The sequence below is a fragment of the Danio rerio genome, chromosome 6 (genome assembly GCF_052040795.2).
Source record: "Danio rerio strain M-AB ecotype USA chromosome 6, GRCz13ab, whole genome shotgun sequence".
NCBI classification, from domain to species: Eukaryota; Metazoa; Chordata; class Actinopteri; order Cypriniformes; family Danionidae; genus Danio; species Danio rerio.
Window position 1 is genome coordinate 16,455,036 of NC_141026.1, and position 18,984 is coordinate 16,474,019.

Below are 18,984 nucleotides of genomic sequence, written 5' to 3' on the forward strand. Positions count from 1 at the left end.
TAGTGAATGCACTGGCACCGTTGTCCTGTGGCAGCTGTCACATCATCCAAGTGGATGCTGCACACTGGTGGTGGTGTGGAGAACCCCCCACCCCCCACCCCCCATGATTGTAAAGCGCTTTGGGTGTATGGCCATACACTATAAATGCAATATATAAATACACATTACATAACATTACATTATTATCATTGACATTATTATTTTAATAAATGTTAAAGTACTATGTACTTATTTTTTTCCTAAAACTATTTTTGATTGAATAATAAAGTACCTAAACTAACTCCATAGTCCCAAAGATTGTGTTTGAAAACAAAAACCTACTGCTTTAATAAAATAAGTGCATTACCAATGTTTTGAAATTGTTCATCAAAACAATTCCTTTAGCTATGATAACCATGTATAGAGTATACGATAGATAAGTGGCTCTTATTATTAGAAACCAATGCACAGCCTTGGTGTAAGGGTCATCAACTAGGGAGTGTATTATACTGTAACTGCTAATCAATAATACATTTTTTTCTTATACTACAAGGCTCTTAAATGCTTGATTCTGATTGGCTGATGTATTTACTAAGGTGCGCTATTTTTTTTCAGATAATCCCACAGCTAAAGTAGTTCCAGGCAAGTCTGGACCACATTAGTTTCACCTCATTACGCAGTATTTAGTTATTTCACAGGCTATAACAGTCAACAAATCTAAACAAAACAAAACAAAATCTTTTGTGTGAGATGCTTAAAGTTCCTGTGAAGAGCTTTAAAACTTGCAGTTTTATTTTATGTTTGGTGTAATCTCAACCGAAACACGAAGAGAGGGTGGGACAGCCAATAGCATTTTGTTTTATCACTGCTCTGCCAGTTAGAGTAGTTGAGCTCAAGTGCATCAAATGAAGAGCAAATGGGAAGCGCCTTGAAAACGGCAGGCCTGTCAGATAGTAGAGAGCATTTGATTGATTATGATTTGATGGAAGACTTAAGTATGATGGGATGTATATAAAACCATTGATTCATTTAGGTGGAAGTGACATGTTTATATCAGTTTTATATCTTCTAAACGCAAATGTTGTCACTGTTTTGGAGCGCACTAGATTTTAGATATCTTAAAAACTAACAATACTGATACTAACATCTAAAAAAACTTTATTTTAATTTCACGAGACCTTTAAGTGGCTAGACCTACCAAAGACTACTAACCTCATTCTTAACATGTAAGAGAGGGCATAGCCATTAGAACCTTATTGGCTTGAGACTTCCAGGCTCATTGACTTCCAGCAAACTGGTATTTTATAAGTATCTCATTTGTGTATATATAGTCAAACACACTTTTTTGTTGAGCAAGTAATTTGGCCATTTTCTGCAGTTTGATATTCATAGTCTATTCTCCTATAAAGTGAATAGAATATAAAAAGAATGTCACTCAAATAGATTTGAATGGGGAAAAATACAGCAATTAATATTGCCACTCGGGCGAGGCAGTGGCGCAGTAGGTAATGCTGTCACTGCAAGAAGGTCGCTGGGTCGCTGCTTCGAACCTCGACTCAGTTGGTGTTTTTGTGTGGAGTTTGCATGTTCTCCCTGCCTTCGCGTGGGTTTCCTCCGGGTGCTCCGGTTTCCAGCACAGTCTAAAGACATGCGGTACAGGTGAATTGGGTAGGCTAAACTGTCCGTACTATATGAGTGTGTGTGTGTGAATGCGTGTGTGGATGTTTCCCAGAGATGGGTTGCGGCTGGAAGAGCATCCGCTGCGTAAAAACTTGCTGGGTAAGTTGGCGGGTCATTCCGCCGTGGCGACCCCAGATTAATAAAGGGACTAAGCCGACAAGAAAATTAATGAATGAATATTGCCAATCTAGGGAGACAAGCCCCGCCTATTAGTTAAGGAGAAAATCATCACTTGCTGGAATAGACTGATAATTGTATGGAAGTGTGTTTTTTGTTGTGATCCCTCTGGGGTCTGCAATCGTGCTGGCATCTCAGTGACTACTTGCTTTATAGACATGAGAAATATATCTACATAAAAATGAAACGTCTACTTTTAAACAAAACTAAAACACTTGTTCAACAAATGTTTTCTGACTATGTATTCAGTATGAAATGAACATAAAATGCAGTCATACTGTCTGACCTCATTATTTTAAATGAATTTCCACCTTTGCCATTCAAATGAAATGACGCAACTTTGAACGCCTACAAACTTGTAAACAAAGAGGTTGTTGTCATTTTAGGAGGAGATTTGCTATAAGGAATTGCCACTGGAAATGACCTCAGAAGGCCAGTGCGGACAGATGCAGCGTTATTCAAAGAATTATCTTTTGTAACATGTAAGTTATTGATTATTATAGTGTTTACATTGTTTGATTGACAGTATGACGTTTAATCCTCCAGAAACGTCCTTAAATGAGGTTGATCTTTTTTTCATCTTGGTGTGCATTAGCTTGGGCAACCTGAATTTCTGTCATGAGATTGTTGTTGTTAAATTTCATTGGTAAATCATACATTCATTCATTTTCCTTCTGCTTAGTCCCTTTATTCACCAGTGGTCGCCACAGCGGAATGCACCGCCAACTTATCCAGCATTTGTTTGACACAGCGGATGCCCTTCCAGCTGCAACCCAGTACTGGGAAATCATTGGTAATTCCTAATATAAAAATTTATTATAAGCTTGGTAAACAGTTTTGGAAAGATCGTTTTTTTTCTTCATTCAAAGAGACAGAATCTGCACCTGCATGTCTGAAAGAAATTTCAATGATGCACAGGAGTGCTTTGTGAAAAAATGTTGACAAATATCTTGAAATATAACATCAGTGTCTTCAGGTGTGGTTTAAAACAATTTTGCATTATGGCTGCATTACCATCATCTTTATCATTGTAAAGAGGGTTAGTTTTGAGCAGTAGAGGAAAAATATTGGAATATAGGAATGTTTAGGAATATACACCACCGTTCAAAAGTTTGGGGTTAGTAAGATGCTTTTGAAAGAAGTGTGTATGCTCTTCAAGACTGTGTTTATTTGATTAATGCAGTAAAAACTATAATATTTTAAAATAATAAAAATGTACATTTATTTTGTAACTTTTGTAACTTTGTACCTTTGTAACTAATGTAACTTTTAAGTTTAATGAATGTATTGTTGACTTTAACATAGATTACAAGTAGGTCATAATTTCTGGGTGATTTTTCTATTTATTCATGGCTTCAGATTGCAGGACCTTAAACTCTGCTCTGAAATATAACATCTGAGCAGTGTCTTCAGGTGGGGTGTAGAACAATGTTGCATCATGGCTGCATCACCATCCTCTTTATCATCGTCTTCATTTTATAATAACACTTGATAAAGTTTGAATGAAATCAAAATTTGCTCTTCCTTCTTCTATGTGTATAATAGTACTTGTTATAAATGATGTATCTATGCACTTCATTGTTTTGTCAATTTATTGCCCTTACAATCTTTAAGCAAAATAACATCATTACGTTCCCTCTCCCCTCAAAACTACTTTTCTTCTCTTCAGGTCCCATGGAATGCCTTTAGGGAAGGGTTATCAGTGCTTGTCTCATTTATGCCCTGCTTTTGTCCATTCATCAGTCTTCTTTCATTTTGTAAGCATCACCCATCTTCTGAAAATCTTGTTAAAATTGTTTTCCAAAGGATAAAAACATGCATGCACTGACCTACATTTTTTCTCATTTCAAGACAGTTTCAAGTCAATGTACATGACTGAGGAAAAAAGGACAATCTTGTCATCTGTTTCATGTCTACTTTAAGTTGTGTGGTGCATAAAAGACATGGGTATTTTTTGCATGGGTATTTATCTCTATATGTATCTTGCTGTACTGATGAAGGTCTGAGAATTCTGTGCACGTTTCTGCGCAGCCGCTGCTAATGAACCATGCTGGTGTTATTGCTATTTCTTTCTTTGTTATTGTATATGATCTATGTTTTATGTTTATTTCGTTGTTTAATTAATAATTTAGATTGAGTGAATATTATTAAATTAATTATTTTTATTTTTGTTGGCACTTTATTTTGGTAAAAGACACATTTTTGTCTCTCTATAAATAGTGAGTTGTATGATGTGAATAAAGGTTTTTTGTTGCTGACCCCTCCCTAGAAAAGCATTATAAATTGGGGTTTGTAACACTTATTTGAAATGAGAAATAGTTATTTTTTTACCATATTTAGTCTTTCAAAACAAGGCATACAATATGCAGTCTTTGGACAAACTGCATCCCAGAAACCAATATGTCGTCACTGTATAATCATCTGACATTAGACATTGATACAAACATTACAATCATGACTTTCAACATTATTACAGTGCACTTTGAGCATTCATAAGCAATATTTGTTAAGCTAATAGTTTGCTAAGGCAACCTGTGAAATGTGACTTATCAAGCGGATAATTCAACAACAAACTCTTGTTCCATTCATATACACCAAAATTACCTTCATTTCCCTTATGGAGGCCTCAGTGTCAGCCGAAATAGAGGTATCACAGCTCCCTCTTCTGGATAAGCCTCCGCCCAGAGAGGCTAGAGTTGCAGCAGAGAGGGTGGAGGCTGTTCTGGACCCCTGTGAATGTAGTTTAAATATTTACTCTATCACATGCGTTGTAGTTTTACTTATTATGATGCTTGTCTTTGCATTCATTTAACATCTAAAAAAATGATTTAAAAAAATGCTAAAATCTAAAAAATGCACTACATAAATACACATTACATTGCATTACATGAAAAAAAGATCCCACTTACCTTTTCCAAAAAGTCTGACCTTTCTTCCACCTGTGTAAAAATAAAAATAAAATGTGTTTAAGCAGGGCTACACTTTAAAAAAACAATGCAAATGTACATAAAATTTGCTCAGAATTTATTTAACAATATTAGATAACAGCAATGACTAGAGATCTGTTCCATGCTTTATCCAGCAGAGGGAGCAAGACACAAATAGGATTAATAGTGATAGAGAATGTTTGAGAAACAGGATATGGAGAAGGAAAGACAAAGGGTCATTTTTTTTTTATCATTATTATTTTTTGTTATGGATGTTGTAGAGAAGGCAGACTTGACCTTGAAACGGCAGAATTAAAGCCTTGGCAGTGATAGAAAATGGAAGCTCACCACTGGGCTGGCACGGGCTGAACTTGCCCTAGATGAGGCCCTGGAACTGGAGCCCAGAAAGCCATTGTAGTCTGAAGGCTGACCAGAAAAGCAGGTAAAGAGAATGACAAAAGCACAAAAAGAAAGGCAGAAAGTGTTAGAAGTAAAGAGAGTTAGTTTTGAGCATTGGAGGAAAAATATAGGAATGTTTTAGAAATGAGAGCACCATATACACTACCGTTCAAAAGGTTGTGGTTAGTAAGATGCTTTTGAAAGAGTAATTTTATGCTCATCAAGGTTTATTTAATTAAAATCCAGAAAATGTTGTCATATTTTAAAATAATGAAAATGGTAATTGATTAAAAAATGTAACTTTAAAGCTATGAATGTTTACCTTAACAGAAACTATATGTAGGTCATAATAATTAATGGGTGATTTGTTTCTAATCATTCATGGTTTCTAATTGTATTGTAGGACATTGAACTCTCCTCTGTAAAACATAACTAAATCTGGGTGGGTCAGGTAAACTGCAGCAGAAAAAACAGCTAATGAAATGCCATTTCATGGCATCTGTTATTTTACAGACTTAATCAGTAGATGGTGTTCCTGTAATTTCAACAATATTTAATACTTAATTGTATTTCATGCAATTCAAAAGAAAAAAATGAACTAAAGTTAAACTTTAAAGATTTTTCGAAGATTTTTCAAGTGATGTTTAACAGAGGAAGGAGAATTTCACAGTATTTCCTGTATTCCTTTGTAAGATATATTTTTTTCTATTTTTCTTCTTGTTTCTTAACTTTGGCTGGAATACAGTTAAATAATATTAGCCTCATACATTTCTTTTTCTTCGATGGGCTGGAGAACAAACCAATGTTGTCCACATGACTTGCCCAATGACTGTAAATAACTTAAATAATCTAGTTAAGCCTTTGATTCGGACTATACGTTTAACTATAAATATCAAATAATTAGAAAAAATTTATATAATACAATAAATTATGCACTGTTTTAATATGTAAGATTATTAGATTATAATTTTTTTTATTAGAAATTAGTTATTAAAACTATTATGTTTAAAAATGTGTTGAAAAAGTAACAACTTCCCATAAGGGCTAATAATTTGTTGTTGTTGTTGTATTTTTCAGGTGAACTATTCCTTGAAAAGAACATACATAGTGTAACTTGAAATATTAATTAAATCAAATATAAATTAGATTTTCTCAAAAAAAAAAATACAAATCTTTTGTACAGTAGTGCAAAACCAAGTCTAAGTGATGGTAAAACAAACACTGACACACATCAGTTTCTGTGCAAAAGAGAGTCAGACATCTGACTAGTGAACAATCAAACTTCAACCAGACAAACACAGAAAGGAAATTCATCCAAGCTGATGAACCATCAAATGCATGCCTTACATACATAATCCCACTCTGATTACTGCCATGCAGGCACCGGAACGCAATACTGGGAAAAAACAGTAGATTAACCTCAGAGAAAACCTCAAGAAATAAACAAAGACACAAAGAACACCTAGTCAAGCCCGTGGTCTTTTAACAGACCCATGCAAGATGCTTAACAATCCCAGACTGGTATTGTGTATCAGGTCATGCCCCTGTCAGAGGAAGAGGTAAAGATCGGGCCTTACGCCTCTAGCGCTGGAGCCACTGAAACGCCTAGTGGCAGAGTATGAGCTCTCTTCATGCAGAGACCCCTGCAGACAGAACAAAACACCTCACCATACACCCTATATTCACCTTACACACTTCACATCTGGCAGACAAAACCAACTGTTTAAAAGAACACTACACTTTTTTTGGAAATATGTTCATTTTACAAGTCACATTTTTTAATTCATACATCCGATCTTGGGATCGCGGGAGCCCTTTTAGCTTAGCTTAGCATAAATCATTGAATCAGGTTTAACCATTAGCATGTTGCTCAATTTTTAAAAAAATATTTCCTGCTGCAACTCATCACTAATAAACATCCATACCCACTCATTCTCACACATACATTACGGACAATTTAGCTAACCCAATTCACCAGTACCACGTCTTTGGACTTGTGAGGGAAACCAGAGCACCCAAAGGAAACTCACGTGAGGACGAGAAGAGCATACAAACTCCAACCAGAAATGCCAACTGAACCAGCTCATAGACAGTTTAGCTGATCGACATGACTTTGAAACTCTCCATTGTCTGTGTATCTGTGTTTACACTTGGTGAACAAATTGGTGAGCCTTCACAGCCAATCACAGTCATTTCTGTTGAGCATATGAACACAATGGCCAATCTAGAAGTTGTTTAAGAACTCGTTCAACAGCATTCAAATGCAAGTGGGAAATGGCCATTTTTTAAAATTCTAGTACTGACTGGTCTTGAACTCGATGTACCTTAGACAAATAAAATTTTTAAAAAATGACTGAAATGCCGTTATTTCGAACAAAATCTTGTCAAAAGATTGGCAGTGCGAAACAGCTCAGCAAACGAGCTATTTGGGGGAACTAACTTCCTAAACACTACCATTGGTCTATGACAATTTTGCAATTGATGGATGTGTTCTGGAACTACACCTTTTCTTTGACGTTCATAGTATTCTAGCAGTTAGCAGCATAAATACACAGAATGGACGAGTGGTAGAGCTGGTACAGATGCATTAGCACCTGTACGATTGCTTGCAAAAAGTCTTGAATCGAAAATGCTGGGGTGTCCGAAGATTCGGAAAAAGTTTTTCACCATTCTGCCTTTTCAAACTTCTTCATTCATTTATTCCTTTTACTTTGGCTTAGTCTCTGATTTATCAGAGGTCGCCCCAGTGGAATGAACTGTCAACTATTCCAGCATATGTTTTACGCAGCGAATGCGCTTCCAGCGGCAACCCAGTACTGGGAAACACCCATACACTCTCACATTTACACACACTCATACACTACAGCTAATTTATTCAATCTAAATTCACCTATATCTCATGTCTTTGCATTGTGGGGGAAACCAGAGTATCCAGAGGAAATCCACAGGGAGAACATGCAAACTCCACACAGAAATGTCAACTGGCCCAGCCGGGACTCGAACCAGCGATCTTCTTGCTTTAAGGCAACACTGCTAACCACTGCTAGCCACCATGCAGCCTTCAAACTTCTTTTTCCCATCAAACAAATAAAGAAAAATACCTTTGTTTGAAATATACCAAGCATGCCCTAATAATCAATTAACTTTGCTTTTGTACCATGGCTGCAACAGGCACAATAATATTATTCAGCACCTAAAAACTGTCCCCAGCTAAGTAACAGCTGTAGGTTACATCGCTACGAAATAGCATTGCATGAGATGCTAATGGTCTAATTTGATTCAGGTATTTACAGTATGCTAAGCTAAGCTAAAAGTGCTCCTGTGAGATCTGGATATCAGCTGAATGGATTCCGAAACGATAAAACTAATTCTAGGGGAGTCGTAAAATGAGTCTATTTATGAAAAAGTGGAGCGTTTCTTTAAAGAGAAAATAAACAATCTGAAATGACTACTTTACGCATCCAAAATGGTTCGCCATCATGAAATGTGATCAACAGGGCTGCTAACAACCAGGGGAGATGTACTGTACTTATAAACACATCATGGGCAGGAAATGCTCATTACATACAGAGGAGATTTAAGGGAAACTTCCTTGCGTGTTAACACTGACCTTAATGCACTCTGATGTACTGTGAGCACTTATGGAATGACGGATTGAAATTAAGAATTGATTACTGAGTGGAGGCTATGGACGCCAAAGACTTGTCAACACATGTGTAGCCAAAGACATTCTGAGTATCGGGTTACTAAATTGCATGCAGGTTTCTGCTCACATAAACTATTGAACACACACAACACATGTCTGTAAATGAGACAGTTCACCCCACAATGAAAAATCTGTTATCATTTTAATGTCGTTAAATAATTGATTTACAATTCTGTGGCACGATAAACAGATGAACAGAGATATGTAGAAGAATGTCAAGGAAGCTATTCCCAAACATTGCTGTGAAGAAAAACTAATGTTAACGGCAATTATGTAAATGTTTTAAAATAAAAAAGTAAATAAAAAGTATTTTAGTGCATTAAGTTAATTTATGTAAATATAGCGTCAAATATAGTTGAAGTCAGAATTATTAGCCCACTTTGATTTTTTTTTTCTTTTTTAAATATTTCCCAAATGTTGTTTAACAGAGCAAGGAAATTTTCACAGTATGTTTGATAACATTTTTTCTTCAAGAGAAAGTCTTATTTGTTTTATTTCGGCTAGAATAAAAGCAGTTTTAAATTTTTTAAAAACCATTTTAAGGACAAAATTATTAGCCCCTTTAAGCTTTATTTTTTTTTTTTTCGAGAGTCCACAGAACAAACCATCAGTATGCAATAACTTGCCTAATTAGTTAGCTTAATTAACCTAGTTAAGCCTTTAAATGTCACTTTAAGCTGTATAGAAGTGTCTTGAAAAATATCTAGTCAAATATTATTTACTGTTATCATGGCAAAGATAAAATAAATCAGTTAAATTAGTAAATTTATTAAGTTTAGAAATGTGTTGAAATAAATCTTCTGTCTGTTTAACAGAAATTGGGGGAAAAAATAAACAGGAGGGCTAATATTTCAGGGGGGCTAATAATTCTGACTTCAAGTGTGCATTAAAACTAGAGCTTATATTGGGCCCAAAAAATGAAACCCGGCCCTACCTGAGCCAGTGCACCTTGTGTCCGAGCCTGACCCGGTCCAACACATTAACTGTAATTACAGTATGAGCCTGATTTTAAACCCAACTATGTTTTTATACGTTTTTATTTCTTAACTACAATTCTGAGTTGTTTGAACTACAGAAATGAGTTCAGATTGATCTTAATGAAAAATGCAAAAAGTACGAAGCATGTAAACTGCAATGTTTGTTTCTTCAGAATGGATCATAACAAAAGGGGATATTGAAGGCTGACTATCATCCTTTCTGCCATGGCAAGCCTGCTTCATGTGTCTGTTCATCGAGGAAGTCCCCGCTTTTTTTGCTGTCACCTCTTTCAAACCGTACGTGCGAGCTGAGTGTGAGCAGTGCATGTATTTCGGCGTACATGTTTACATATAAGAACTGTCATATCGCATGCAGAAGCAGTGCATCAGTGCGGAGCATGAACAGACACAATATGTGACCCTGGATCATAACAAAATAGATATTAAATAAAATCTAAATAAATAATATAACTAACTAACTAAATTAATTAACTAAGATGTAAAAATCACCTGAACACTGTAAAAATATATAGTTTTTTTGGTTTTATTTATTTTTTTACAAAACTTACCCTTTTTAAAAGTGTACTTAAGTGTTGTATGGACAAGATGGCTTGAACATTCTACTACAGTTCCACTGTTTTTGTATCCCACACAAAACCCTTCAGTGACAGCAGAAATTTCATTTTAGGGTGAACTATATGTCAATTATACTGTATGCTATGAAATCACAACAACAAAACAGTGAACAAACAATCTGCACGTCAGGTAGCATGCAGATTACAGCTGGAAACAAACCCTGTGACTTCTTGAGCGAGGGGTTTCAATAAATAGTGCAGAAGGCTAAAAAGAGAGAGGAGGAAGAAATGTATATTCTCATAACATTGAATGTAAATACTACATGTTCTTCATGTTGAGTAAATCAGACCTTTAAAATATATATATAAAAATAATTACATTTCTATCTTTAATTTGCACCACCATAAAACAGCTCATTTAAAAAAGAAGTTTGCATCAACTCTGAATTTTCCATTCCTTTAAAAACCAAATAAGTAAGCTTCCAGACGAATCTCTGGGAATTTCATGTGTGCTAATTATAAATTGTCTCAAAATAATCCTTAAAACGCAAACAATGTTGTAATAAGGGCAGTGCAATCTGATGAAATAAATCAAATGGATAAAATAATAAGAAATCTATTGTTTATTATTCTCTATTGGTCATTATTTAGAGTATGGTAATGCTTTTTCAGTATTTGGATTACGTTCATTACTAGCCAGTCAGAAGTGTGAATTGTAGCATTGGGAAAAAATACATGATCGAAAGAACAATGTTTAGTTTTCTTTTTTGTTTAGCAATATTATATATATATATATATATATATATATATATATATATATATATATATATATATTTATATATATATATATATATATATATATATATATATATATATATATATATATATATATATATATATATATATATTTAATATAAATATTTATACATTAATTACCAAACATTGGACCTTATATTTCTAAATAAAGTGTGAAAAATAATCACTTTTTTGAGTACATACTAGAGAAATATTCCTGTCCATTGTGGTTAGTATTTAAAAATGCTAATCCAAATGCTATGCTAATCAACTACTTTTCTAAATAAGGTACTATATTGTGAAATCTATGGTTGTCAGGAAATTAGACGACATGGACGTCAGGATTTTGCCAAGTACAATGCGATCTTGGGTTAACATCTACAGTATATTGATCCTGGAACATCATTTTTGTTCGAAAATGTAAAAGTACATAAACCAAACCGTAAGCCTAAACTTAATATCAACTAAATGTATCCCTTAATTCTGATTGGCTGATTAGAATGTTGTTCAAGAACCAACATGGCTCATCCAGGAACATGTCCTACTTGGTAAAATCAGATTGGCGCATCATGATTGGATATTTTCGTCATATCGCCCAGCCCTAGTTGTAATCAAATCAGTCTACATCATTGTTTTTTTTAGTAATTTTTTAGTTAGTAATGTTAATTTCAACTTAAAGAATGCGACTTCTACCGATTCTTCTGGAACCCAGTGGTGGTGGTCTATTGACAGTTCACTGTTACAAAATGCTGGGACCCACACAATTCATTCCTGTAGTCCCAAAACAAATCGATTTAGCTAACTTAAGGAATTTAAGCGGATTGAACATTAAACAATTAAGTTGCCCCCAAAAAATCTCAAGAATTATGTTGTTTCAGCTCAAGCAGCTTGAATAAGCAGCAAAAATAACTCTTTGAGTGTTGTTTGAAAATAAGTGTGCCTATGAGATGACTGAGGGAAAGAGAAAAGCTAGAAAAGCAAAATGAAGAAAAGCTATAAGCTAAAACAATGAAGGGGAGAAGAAACTCTAATGGGAGAAAAAAAGAAGCATTGTTAAGGATTGTAAGAGGGACAGACCCGTCCATTTTGTAGTCTGGCTGAAGTCAGACTGCTGGTGCTGCTGCAGAGATCTGCGTGGTTGCCCTACGGTAAGCAGAAGAGGACAAAAGACAATGTGAAAATAAGGGGTGGGAGGCTGAGGTGACATGTTGTAGGAAAAGTATGATTCAGCAAGAGTTTGAATGAATGAAAGAGGGAGCTAGCAGTGACAGGACTCTGTGCAATTGATAGCCACACCGTCATTTTCCTTGATCAGTAGTAAGGGACATTACTGGAACCTAATATAATAAATGTTCATCAAATTGAAATTATTATGTTGAGCTTCAGTGTTTAGAGCAAAAACACACTTTGATTATGCCTGGCAAGTCAAATACTATATAATAATAAAAGGTAACCTCTTTTTTAAAAAGGTTACTAATCTAAATAAATAAAGATCACAGTCCAAACATTAGTACAACCAAATTAATATGTTGAGAGAAAATATTAAATAGATTTTTAATAAACAGGACAAATCATAAAAATGTATTACATTTTGTTGAAATATTGTGATTTTATTATTGCAAACTCATTTGAATTTAAAGGTATTATATTTCTATGTAAGGTGACCAAACATTCTTTTTATAATCATGACTGTTTAATAAAACTCAAACGTACACATTTTTTCACCAAAAAAGTATTGATTATATTTACTGAGAAATTGATAAATATATTAATTTTTAAAATGGGAGTTTAGTTATTTATGCAAATATAGTGTATGTCCAAGAAAATTATTCCTTTTTTTAACTTGTCAACTGCCCTGAAAACCGAAATCTAAAGTATTAGAAAGCAAATTCAGCAAATACAGCTTGACATTACTTTCATTCAAACGAAAGCTCTAAAGGAGGGGGTGTACTAACCCTCAAACTTCCTCGACTGCCTACAGACATCCGCTCTTCATCATCTGATATCTGAAACAGAAGAAAAAAGAAAAAGGGGAGATTAAAACAGCTTCAGGTAAATAAACAGCTTTCTGTTCATCTGCGAGTTTATGAGTTTTGATCAGCCTGATCTCACAAGGAAATGTAAGTATTTTACATTTTGTTAGTTTCGCTAATTGAATTTGTACAAGTTCAGTGGTACAAAAATTAGCTAATTTGAAAAGGAGGCGATGTCCAGATCCAATCACATGATCAGAAATCGGGCCCGATCACGTTATTTTGGATCGGATTCAGACCTTGGGTCTGTTCTTCGTACGTGGATTACTCAGTTAGCTGGATTTAGATATTGACAATTTGACATGATCCAGGATCGTTTCGTTCTTCAAAACTGATCCGAGAGTTGTTGTCATAGCAACAGTTCTGGTAGATCAAACCTGGTCGGGAGCAGGTTTATTTCATAAAAACAGGATTGGATCGGGTCAGTTCAAGCAAAGATAATACTGAAAGTATGTACTGAATTCTGATATTTTCTTACAGTAGTAGTTATATACACTTTGGAAAATATTAGTAAATAGTAAATATTTGTAACTATATATATATTAAGTATATTAATATTAATATTATATATTTAGTTAAAATATATGAAAAAACTTATGCAATCTGCACCCCCGAAATGAAAGTACAGACTGCCACCTGGTGGTGCAAAGTGAAAACTTATTGATATGAACTTTTTAGATCGCTTTAGTACAATTGTTCTAATACAAGTTATTCTTTACACCGATTTTAAAAAATGGCTACTATAAAACTACTATGGCTACTATAATAAGGAAAATCCACTCTTGACACATGAAAGGGCCAAGCATGCAGCCCACAACAAGGTGCAAAGTTATTGCGTGTCATATTTAACAAACCCTTTACTGCAAATTTGATGTAATTTTGCTCACATGGATAATTGAATATTAATCAGATGATGTCATTACGCTGCTTTGCCGTCAGCCAATCGTTGCATTGCTGATCATGATTTCGAGAATCGATAGATCTGTCCTTTACAACACACGCAGCGATCTCAGATCAGTTTATCCAGACATTTTAATCTGATTCACAAACTTGTTTGAAGAACCAAATTAGCCAGAGATCAGTTTTCAAGATGAACTGATCCAGGATCTGCCAAATCATCTTGAAGAACGGACCCCATGCCTCTCAATCAGAACACAAATATATATGGAAGCAGCTTGAAACGCATAGAACGAGCATGTCTGCAGTCTGGAGGTATTATAAAGTTGATGATGAAAACATTGCCATAGCAAACTGTGGGATACGTAAACTTGGGATTGCCTTCCGGCCGGGTATTTTAAGTTGAGGTGCTATTTGGTTTTATATTCGATTTTTTTTATATTTACTGTTGCACTAAAGTTCAAAAGTGAAAAAGTTGTTATTTATTACTTGATTGTTCAAGCTACCTCACAGAAGTGCTCTGTTTGTTAACAGTAATTATATGTTAAAATAAAATGTGAATTAAATAAAAAATAAGGAACATCCTGCTGTTTGTTCTCTCTTCTTTATTAGTTTTTTATGTATTATAGAAGTATCGGATTGGATTTCGATATCAGTAAATACTCCAAATCAAATGTCTCAGATTCTGACTCAAGGGCAAAAAAACCTGATCGGAACATCCCTACCCTAAACCCTACTGTCATTGGGGGATGAGCAAATCGTACTAAATTGCACAAATGAGATCTTATGATTTTATACGAATTCACCTTTATATCAAAAAGTTAAGGGTTGCTGTTAAATTGTGTTGGTTTTGATATATTTGTACCCTGAACTGAGTAATATTTAACTCTTTTAAGAACATCCTTATTTGTTGACATTGTATAACTTAATAATATTAGGGTTGTAGGTTAAGGTTAGGTCTTCAAGTAAAAACATTAGAGGTATATTGGTCTCTTTAAACAGCTACGTAAATATATATGTTTTCAGTTCAGGGCCTCCATAAGTTTTGTTTAAAGTCATTAAAATGTGGTGAAAGTAAAATCTGTCAAAAATATTGGCGCTTATGGAATTTAGTTTTCAAATTCTAAAAAAAAAATTAGTAAGTTGCTATATAAAAATGAGTAAGTAATTTTAATTTTTTACATCTAATGTCTCTGTAATGAACAGCACACTTTAGGAATTTAGCAAAGTTTAAATATTGGAAGGAAGGGATGGAGAAGAAGGAAAAGAGAAAGAATCAGAAAAACCCAAGTTATAATCATAAGCTGCTGATTTTCAACATATCAGGATAGATTCTGATTGCCTATTTTCCTTAGCTATTGAATTGAAAAAATGTTTGAAATACCATTGCATTGGTGTACTGTTAGTACATAAAATCCTAGCATTAAAGGCCATGGCATTTAAATTAAATATACGTTTGTATTGTATCTAACTTCAATGTTATGCACTTTGTGTAGATATTTAAAGATGGCCATATACTGAATGAAGTGACAACACTTTAAAATAAGATTCCACTTGTAACAAGGGCTTCCTGTGAACTGTCTTTCCATTACAAAATTGTCACGTTTAAGATCTGATTTCTTTTAAAATCAGTGATCCTTACTGCCTGTAAGATATACGAGATGAAGTAGGACAAGAAGCACTGCATTAAATTTAGTTTCCCCTTGCTATGTCTTTAAAACATGACAGTTTATTTTAACCCAGTATTTTCAATGGAATTTCTGCGGTGCTCATTTTATGCTTGAACAGCTAAATGAATGATTAAATCTATGTAACTGAATGTATTGTAACTACATTACAACATCAATGCTGTAAAAACAACTTTGTGAAATTGAAAATCCTCACATTAAGCTTTCACCGGAAGTTGTTGGCTATAAAACTCTAGCTGTGCATAGAACCCATTAAAACACATATGTAGAAGTGATGCTGATTGCTTTAAAAGTAACATTTTAGTATGGTGACCTAATGTCACATTTAGCTAACTGCTTATTAGATTGCATGTTGGTTTTTTTATTCATCTTTACTATGTGCATAGTACTGATTTAATCTTGCATGACTATATTCTGCTTCCCTTAATGCCATACCTAAAGAAAACCACTACAACAATGATCTGACTGGCAGTTAATAGACAGTAAATAATGACTTTATTCAATTTTATAAAGTTTTATTGTTACATTTTATTTTAACATTTACTATATATATATAGTATATATATATATATATATATATATATATATATATATATATATATATATATATATATATATATATATATACTATACACACTCACACACACACACACACACACACACACACACACACACACACACACACACACACACACACACACACACACACACACACACACACACACACACACACACACACACACACACAATTGAAACCAGAAGTTTACATACAAAGGGACATAATAGTTTTTAAAAAGTCAGATGTTAATGTGACTAAACTTTTTTTTCTTTTAGGTAAGATAGGATTATCAGGTTTGTTTTGTTGTGTTTAATAGCAGAATAATGAGAGATTTTTTTTTGAGAAATTATTATAATTTTTCTTGTAAGTCAAGTTTACATACAATGAGATTATTATGCCTCTGAAAAAGCTCAGATGATGGTGTCAAGGTTTTGGAAGTTTCTGATTGGCCAATTGACAACAATTGCATTAATTGGAGGCACAGCTGTAAAAGAGTATTTAAAGAAAACCTCAAACACACTGCTTCCTTTTGTGACAACATGGGAAAACCAATAAGCCAGAATAAACAAAAAGCCAGATTACAATTTGCTAAATTCCACTGGGAAAAAATAAAAAAAAAATTTGGAGACATGTCCTGTGGTCTGATGTAACTAAGATTGAACTGTTTGGTTATAATGACCAATTTTACATTTAAAGGGCAAATGAGAAAGCTTACAAGCCACACCATCCCAACTGTGAAGTATGGGGGCGACTGTATCATGTTGTGGGGCTGTTTTGCTGCAGGAGGGACTGGTCCTCTTCACAGTATAGATGGAACCATGGTAGAAAGAACATTATGGTGAAATACTGAAGCAACATCTCAAGACATCAGCCAGGATATTAAAACTTGGCCACAATTGGGTCTTCCAAACAGACCATGACTCTAGGCATACTGCCAAATTAGTTGAAATGTGCTTTAAAGACAACAGAGTGAATGTTTTGGAGTGGCCATTACAAATCCCTAATTTAAGTTCTATAGAAAATTTATGGGCAGAGTTGAAAAAGCTTGTGCGAACAAGTCAGCCAACAAATCTGACTCAGTTACACCAACTCTATCAGCAGGAATGGGTCAAAATCCCTTCAAACTATTGTGCAGATAGGTAGCTAAGTGGCAGGCAGGGGCGGGAACAGCTTACCTTGGTTCTGGCCGGCACGAGTTCCCACGACTTCCCGCCCGTCACAGCGTCTAACAAAGGGGCGGGGTGCGTGGTGACGTCACCGGCATCCCCGCCCCTTTGTTTACACGGCGGGCGGGGAATGCCAGTGACCGCTGTGTACGGATAGAATCAGCGGAGCGGGGAGCGCTCTCTCTCCCCGCTCCACTGATTTTGTCAGTGTACAGCGGTCGGCGCGGGCCACAAAATATTGCACTGAGGGCCGCAAATGGCCCGCGGGCTGCGAGTTTGAGACCCCTGGTCTAGATATTAATAAAATATTCTCAAAAAAATGCTCTCATTATTCTGGCATTTAGCAAATGTAAATCATTTGAGTAATCCTACATTTTAGGAACTATAATTCTTACAACCTAAAATAGTAGTTCATACTAAACATTTAGTATGACATATAGTAATAAACATTTAGTATGATTTACCATCAGACATTTTTTTTAAAAATCGTTATGTTCCTTTTTTTAGAGTGTATGCAAACTTCTATATATATATATATATATGTATATGTATATGTATATATATATATATATATATATATATATATATATATATATATATATATATATATATATATATATATATATGTATATATATATATATATATATATATATATATATATATATATACTAAGAACATGACATGAAGGATTACGGTATAATATACAGTCTATACTAGCATGTTTTTGTGGTTTATTTTTTTGTCTTTAACCCCCTCCTTCCTAAGAGCCTGCTCTACTCTGATTAGTCAAAAGGCCCTGTGTGCTGTGATTGGTCTAACGCTTAAAACTTGTCAGAAATGAAATGGCCATTACCATATCTGCCAGGATATTCATTCATTTATAGATTGTAAACAATGTACAAAGAAATAACTGCTTTGATTTTACAATATAATTAGAGGTACAATTTGATAATTAAACATTGGAAGGACTTGTTCATCCAACAGAAACTCTATTTAAAGTGTGCTTTAGCGGTTGTTTTAAACTAGCTTGAAGTGTATTAGGGCGTTAATAAAAAATATTAGGAGAATAAAAGCTTAAGACAAAAAAGCAGAGGCAGAGATACAGACCGAGGTATGTCTCCGAGTGTGGCGGGAATACCGCTCACTGTCCTCCTGAAAAGCAGAGCAGGAAAAACAGGACAGAAACCAGGAAGTTTTAGGTCAGAAAGTCACATGGTTATCAAACACCAGGAAAAAACTGAACAAAGCATGCACTGAGAGATTATGCTGTCTGTCATATCATGGTTTATTACAGGGCTTAGACAGGGTGTCTGGAGGGGTGGGAGGGGAGGGTTGAGAGCTTTAAGATGTGGGTCACGCGACCGCCCTATAATCCCGCTGTATGTTATGACCACCTCTGCTAAGCCCTAACATGTCAGATGGGCC

The 18,984-nt window shown here is 34.6% G+C and overlaps 1 protein-coding gene and 1 long non-coding RNA gene across 52 annotated transcripts in view; one reads left to right on the top strand and one right to left on the bottom strand.

Moving 5' to 3' along the window:
• lrrfip1b (leucine rich repeat (in FLII) interacting protein 1b) overlaps positions 1 to 18,984 on the bottom strand; it is an 81,791-nt gene that overhangs the window by 21,821 nt on the left and 40,986 nt on the right. For 10 of the 50 annotated variants that reach the window (XM_087256875.1, XM_087256874.1, XM_087256887.1 and 7 more), the window contains 8 exons: positions 18,667 to 18,711; positions 13,171 to 13,221; positions 12,293 to 12,358; positions 10,641 to 10,685; positions 6,740 to 6,805; positions 5,112 to 5,189; positions 4,746 to 4,775; positions 4,441 to 4,566 (listed from right to left, as the gene is read on the bottom strand). In XM_087256875.1, coding sequence (XP_087113001.1) covers positions 4,441 to 4,566; positions 4,746 to 4,775; positions 5,112 to 5,189; positions 6,740 to 6,805; positions 10,641 to 10,685; positions 12,293 to 12,358; positions 13,171 to 13,221; positions 18,667 to 18,711 — 507 coding nt within the window. The remainder of the gene's footprint in view (positions 1 to 4,440; positions 4,567 to 4,745; positions 4,776 to 5,111; positions 5,190 to 6,739; positions 6,806 to 10,640; positions 10,686 to 12,292; positions 12,359 to 13,170; positions 13,222 to 18,666; positions 18,712 to 18,984) is intronic. The other 40 variants (XM_087256912.1, XM_087256886.1, XM_087256883.1 and 37 more) reach the window with 9 other exon arrangements.
• Positions 216 to 5,698, top strand: LOC147843416 (uncharacterized). 2 transcript variants are annotated; one of them, XR_015493405.1, is made up of 4 exons: positions 216 to 1,758; positions 2,572 to 3,505; positions 3,580 to 3,918; positions 3,969 to 5,698. It is a non-coding gene; the product is annotated as an uncharacterized LOC147843416 (long non-coding RNA). The 2 variants fall into 2 exon arrangements; XR_015493404.1 differs by lacking the exon at positions 216 to 1,758 and having other exon boundaries at positions 1,936 to 3,505.